We start from the raw sequence: 6,117 nt of genomic DNA, 5'->3' as shown, positions 1-6,117 counted from the left end.
TTCCTTGCCACTACACTACAAAAAAAAAAATGCAAAGATGAAAGATTGCTTAATATTCTTTGTTTTTCTTACATGGGGATGTGAAAGGCTGCCAGTAAATGAATAAGTAAAACCATACATCATGTATATTTTTACTGCATGAATAATACATATATAGGACATAATTGAGTACGGTACCAGGATTTTCCAGAGGATTATGGTGAGATAATCCTCAACCTCGACACAGCTAGCTGGTTTGTAACCTCGGAGGTTTAAGTTCCAGCAGGGGGGTCCCACTTTTCTATTATCAATCAGTATGAATGAATAGTTAATATAAATAAATCAATTGAATTTGAATTAATTAAATTCTGTCTATGTCTTTCTCTTTTCTTTTCTCTCTGTCCTTTGAAGACTTTGGGGTTAAGATGATAAGTCCCTCTCATAATAATAGCAATCCCTGACTGCTTTTATTTTGGCCTCTCAGAATGAATTGAGAGATAAAGAGAGAGAGAACTGATTCAAAGGACACCGTTGATTGTGACTATTCATCGCCATTTTCCCTTCTGATATTTCCAAGACCCGACACTGTTCCCTTCACCCTTCTTTTTTTTCTTTTTTTCTTTCCCAAAAACATTTCTCTAACCAAATCTTATTATTTGTTTTATCTTAGTAATAATGTTACGGATAATATTGTTCGACTAATTCTCGAGACCTAGTACCATTTATCGGGGTCTAACCTAAGAAGATGGTTTCGAACGATCCCAAATTAGGATCTTCCACGTCATTCTCCTCTCAAGTTTTATGTGTATGTCGCTGAAGTTTCCATTGTCATTTCCGAACTTCAAATATCTTGGGTAAAAGTGAAATGAATTAAGGAAAAATAATGAAATTAAGGAAATGCATTGTGAAAAAATATAAGGAAATTTCCGTTTGTCATTTGAATTATTGTGATGGCCGTGATGGGGCTGTCTCTCTCTCTCTCTTATTTATTTAAGGGAGAGATTTCCTTTGTCCATCTATACATATGCTATTACTATCACACACAACATTTGTCTGTGTTCTAATATGGCATTACTCCATTAGGGAAACAAAGAATCAGAACCCTAGACGATGTCCCAGTCCCAATGTAATAGCAAAAACATACACAAAAAGGAGCTGCAAACCATAATAATATCATCAACATCACCCCACACGACAACCATATATGATCAGGATTAATAATAATAATAAAAACAAACAAACATTTCATATTTTAACAATGATTAATTACACCTGTGGTTCAAAAAATTTTAATAATGTATCAGATTTGTTCAAAAAAATTTTTTTGCTATTTGATAGTACAAAATGTTTCAAAATTGTAACATGATAGTACAAACCGTCATTTACAATACTGTAAATTTTACATCATCATGTAACTTACGTAAAACATTTTATACTATCATATAACGTCTCACAAAAATCGATTTTGCACAATCAGTGTCGGCTTGACGGTGTCAATGGCGAGATGACGATTTGTACTATCATGTTACAACTTTGAAACATTTTGTACTATCAAGTAGTAAAAAAAAAATTTTGAACCAACTTGATACATTATTAAAACTTTTTGAACCACCATTATAATTTACCATTTTAACAATTATAGCACGAATTGTTTTTCTTTAATCTAAAAATATACAAACTCTCAATTTGATAATAATTTTAGCATAGCATCAAATTTTCCATTAATTTAAACAGAATCGATGTCACAAATGGCGCCAACGATCTCGAGAGAAGGGCACTGGTGTCCAATTGGGAGTAGCGGCCGAAATTGAAGCCCCCACCCCCCGAAATCCGGAACGAGCACTCTCTTCTCGATTGGGATCACCGACGCCCTTTATAACATCGATTCCGTTCAAATTAATAAAAAATTTAACACTATACCAGAATTGTTATCAATTTGAAATTTTATATTTTTACGTTTAAGGAAAAAAATTAATACTAAAATTATTCAAATGTAAAAAGATTGTACTTTTTTATTATTAATCATATATCATCATAATCAATAAAATCAAAGCTGTCAAAAAGAAAAACAAAATAAATACAATTAATGAAGGCAGGAGAGTAGAAATATATATGGAATTATTAATTAATAAATTATAACAAAAATAAAAATGACCCATCATGGGCAGCAAAAATTTGAACTTCTGAGGTAAATTCTGCTCCACTTGGCTTAGATCAGCAAGCGGTCAGTCAGAACCCTAGAAAGATCTAGTCGTAATAAGATCTCTTCCCTCTCCCTCTCCCCTACCCTTTGTTAGTTTGACCGTTGACCACAAGAGTTCTATCTGGATAACTCTTTCTTCTTGGTAAACAATAATAACAATAATAATAATAATAATAACAATAATAATACTATAATAATAATTACAATTTCAACTGCATAAATATCTCATGTCCGACGGACCCGCAACATGATCTTACTTGGGTGGCCCAGGCCGGTTCCAGACCGGCTAGAAACTCGACGACCTCGTGGCTCAGGGTAGGAGTAAAATGAGCCACGGCGATTGGCGTGCATCTCAACTCGGATTGAATTGACATCCGGTTGAGGACTCAAGAGGGCCTCATGAGGGAGAAATGGAACCCGAAGCTACTGGGATTAGTAGCATTATTGGTGGTGGTGGTGGGGGTCGGGGTCGGGGCCGGGTTGGTGTTTTTCTGCAGCCATTGATGTTGTTGATGATGCTGATGCTGATGCTGATGATGATGATGATGATGATGATGATGGGTGGGCCTGGTGTTGGTGATGTGCTGTGGGAATCCTGATGATGCTGCAGCAGTAGTTCCATAAAGTTGCGGAGCACCGGATAATTGCCACTGCTGTTGCTGTTGCTGTTGCTGTTGCTGTTGTTGTTGGTTGCTTGTGCTCATTGTTAGATGATCTCCTCCTCCTCCCCCTATCATCCTTCCCCTATTGCTACTGCTTGGAAACTGAACCTAAATATTTCACATATTATTATTTTTTTTTATTTTTCCTGATTGTAAGGAAGATCTCGAGTCTAATACAAATACAGTAAAAGTCCAACGGGGCGAGAATCGAACTTGATCAAAACCTCTAATAACAAAGAGGTATCTTTCAGGTTTCTTTTCCCCTTATTGATTAATCGATTATGACCCTCTCGGAGCACCCCGACTATTTTATTTTTCTATATTAAGCTGAAAGGAAAGAGGAAACTCACTTGATGGGGGAAACTGGGGGAGCTGAAATTGGGGGGGAGGAGGTGCAGCATAGGAGAAGGCTTATTATTCCTCATGATGTGCCCATATCTTTGCATCTGATCATCAGCTGATCTCATCGAACAAGATGAAGATGGTGAGTGAAGGTGTGTTTGGCTTAGCAGAAGAGATGTCTCAGCCTCACATTGTTCCTGCTGCTGCAAACTCAACTAAAAGCAACCCAAAAAAAAAAAACAAAACAAAACAAAAGGTTAAGACTCAATTTCATTGTATATTTTAGCCCAAAATTTGACTAAATTTGATCGACAAGACCTATGTTTACCTTGGGGATGAATTCCCGGTTCCTCCATTCAGCTTCGAATTGTGCTGCTGCTGAATGGTGATCGGTTGGGATATTGCCCCGGGAATCGTGATTGGTACTGCTTTGCTTGGACGCTGAGCTTCCCAGGCTCAACTCAAGATTATGCTCACCCATGGCACCCGAAGATCCTGCCCCGGATTCCCGTTAATTAATTCCCGGTTCAAACACAAATAATAGGCAGAATAGAATGGAAAGATGAGGAATAATTGTATGCAGTGACCGGATTAATTTACCTGGAGGGTTGAGTTCACAATCGTAGATGCTCGGATCAAAATTCGTGACAGCATCTTTTCCGTTGCACTTGATCGCGGCCTTGTCATAAGCCCTACAAGATTTCCCAGAAACCGAAAGGAAATACATAAACATCGCAGCACTGACTTTTTCTTTTTAAAAGACCGAACAAGTGGAGGATAAATGACTAGAACAAAGTACAAGGTTTGTACCGTGCAGCTTCGATCTCTGTATCGAACAGTCCCAGGTAAACATACCTGAATAATCAATGACCGAAAGGAATAACTGATTATATGAGATCGCTGATTAATATCTAGTCTAGACCAGAAATGAAGACCTAGGGATTTTCTCGATACATACTTCTTGCCGAGGAACTGGCCCATTCGAGCCTCCCACCGGCCACACTTGTGCAACGTGACGCCGCGATATTTCGAGCTTCCTCTCGGAAACCCTGTGCTTTGGCGGCGAAGTACGTGCACGAACTCCTCCTTGGTCAGATTGCTCATCTGCCAAAAGAACACAAACACAAATGTATGTATGTATAATAAGAACAAAATTGCAAGAATCTCCCCCCTTTGTGTGGACATTAAGAAAGAAATTTCTTTATTAACACACCTATTTAATGAATGAACAAAAATAAAAAGAAAGGAGAGGGAAAGTAGAAACAAAACAAAACAAAACAAAACAAAAGCAAATGTTAATGAAGATCCTCTCTCCTTTTACTTTCCTTTCTTTTTTTTTTTGGAAAAAAAATAAATTAAAATGAAATTTACCTGTTTCATGTCTTCCTCATAGTCTTCAATCCTAAAATTAATATCTGCCTCTACCCCTCTGAACTTGATTGCCGCTCTATCATAGGCACTGCCCAAATACATAAATAAACAAACGACATCGAAGGAAGGATTATTCCAATAATTCCACATTTTTGTTAGGCTTCATTCAATAATTTTTTCGCCTTTTTTTTTTCTTTTTCCATTTATTCATTAAAATGAAACGGCATTTACGAAATGGAAAACTTACCGAGCAGCCGCATGAGCCGTGTCGAATCCACCTATATAAACAATTAGGATATAACATGAGCTTAATAATCTTATGTTGTCGCCATAATTAATTAATTAAGGGAAATAAAGGACAAATTTTAACATTGAAATGGGTATTTTTGTGCTTACCAAGGTAAACTTGCTTTCCGCAATCCCTACAGTGGAAAGGAAATTTTAGGTTATTTGACTAAAATCAATCAATCAAGACCCCTAAACAAAGCTTAGATTAAGAGATTTGATCGTCCAAGATCAATGAACACTGACCAAATATGGGACTCCCATCGCCCGGTTCTCCGGTAGAACGTGACCCCCCGGTACTGCGAGCTCCTCGACCGGGGTCCCCGCCGGCTCTTCTTCATCGGCTGGGACACATCCAGGGATGGCAGCGGCGACGCCGATGCAGCAGTGGGATCGGCGTGGCAGAACCTCACGCCGGCCCAGTGGGCTCGGGGAAAGCCCCCGGCAGCTGATGACGATGCACCGGCAACAGTGGCAGGGTCGTCTTCCTCCCGGCCGCCTTCCGCAGGGAAGAACTGGAGGGTCACGGGCGGCGGGCAGTCGTCGTCCCCGGGGACCGAGAACCCAAAAATCCTGCTGCTCCGCTTCCGGGCGGAGCCGGGGTCCGCTGCATCCTCGTCCTCGTCGTCCTCCGGCTCCACGTCGTCCTCCAGCTCCTCGTCCTCGGAGGCGAGCTCCTCCGGGTTCACAGCAGCTGCGGCAGCGGAGGAGCTGGAGTTGGAGACGGATCCTCCTCCGGCCCCGACACGCTTGCCCCTGTCGGAGAAATCCTCGGATTCCTCGTCCCGCACGGCCTGATCGGGCGAGTCATTGAGATCCCACATTTCTTGCGTCCTCCTCAACTCTCAGCCGCTCTCATCAGCCTCGGAAGATCAAGAAAATCAAAACCGAGGAACCAAAATCTCTCCTTTCTTCGACAGAGAAGAAGAAATTGAAACCTAGGACTAGAGAGAGAGAGAGAGACTAGAGAGAGAGAGAGAGAGAGAGAGAGGGAGGGAGAGTGAGAGAGAAGATGAAGAGGAAGGGGGAAGGTAGAGTGAGGGGAGAGGAGGGGGACTTATTTGTAACCTTCTCTAACTGCCCAATTCAGCATAGACGAGGGGAGGAGGAGTTTGATTAGCCGAAAGCATCCTCAGCTCAGCTCAGCTCTCTCTCTCTCTCTCTCTCTCGATGCCTTTCTCTCTCCTCTCTTCTCTCTCTAGCCACTTGCCCTGTGCTTTGCTTTGCTTTGCTTTTCATTCCATGATCCATAATATCCATCCATCCATTCATTCA

General features: G+C 40.6%; 1 protein-coding gene across 2 annotated transcripts; it reads right to left on the bottom strand.

Annotated features, from left to right (window-relative positions):
• Positions 1–2,078: 2,078 nt before the first annotated feature.
• On the bottom strand, positions 2,079–5,837 carry LOC116208215 (floral homeotic protein APETALA 2). Of its 2 annotated transcripts, none has more exons than XM_031541543.1 (10): positions 5,089–5,837; positions 4,954–4,979; positions 4,805–4,835; positions 4,558–4,645; positions 4,145–4,290; positions 3,997–4,041; positions 3,787–3,878; positions 3,515–3,681; positions 3,195–3,401; positions 2,079–2,952 (listed from the first exon to the last, which is right to left on the bottom strand). In XM_031541543.1, the coding sequence occupies exons 1-10, from the start codon at positions 5,664–5,666 to the stop codon at positions 2,569–2,571; spliced, it is 1,764 nt and encodes a 587-aa protein (XP_031397403.1). In that variant the 5' UTR covers positions 5,667–5,837; the 3' UTR covers positions 2,079–2,568. The 2 variants fall into 2 exon arrangements, with proteins under 2 accessions (XP_031397403.1, XP_031397404.1); XM_031541544.1 differs by having other exon boundaries at positions 2,079–2,946.
• Positions 5,838–6,117: the final 280 nt, after the last annotated feature.

Source organism: Punica granatum, chromosome 5, assembly GCF_007655135.1.
Source record: "Punica granatum isolate Tunisia-2019 chromosome 5, ASM765513v2, whole genome shotgun sequence".
NCBI lineage: Eukaryota > Viridiplantae > Streptophyta > Magnoliopsida > Myrtales > Lythraceae > Punica > Punica granatum.
This window is presented reverse-complemented; position numbering and strand designations above follow the sequence as displayed.

Bases quoted from the DNA above. Each gene is read 5' to 3' on its own strand.
- LOC116208215 (XM_031541543.1), bottom strand. From the start codon at position 5,666: ATGTGGGATCTCAATGACTCGCCCGATCAGGCCGTGCGGGACGAGGAA. The intron at 4,291-4,557 runs GTAAATTTCATT...TTCTTTTGGCAG, and splicing joins ATGAGGAAGACATGAAACAG to ATGAGCAATCTGACCAAGGA. The intron at 2,953-3,194 runs GTGAGTTTCCTC...TGAAATATTTAG, and splicing joins CCCCCAGTTTCCCCCATCAA to GTTCAGTTTCCAAGCAGTAG.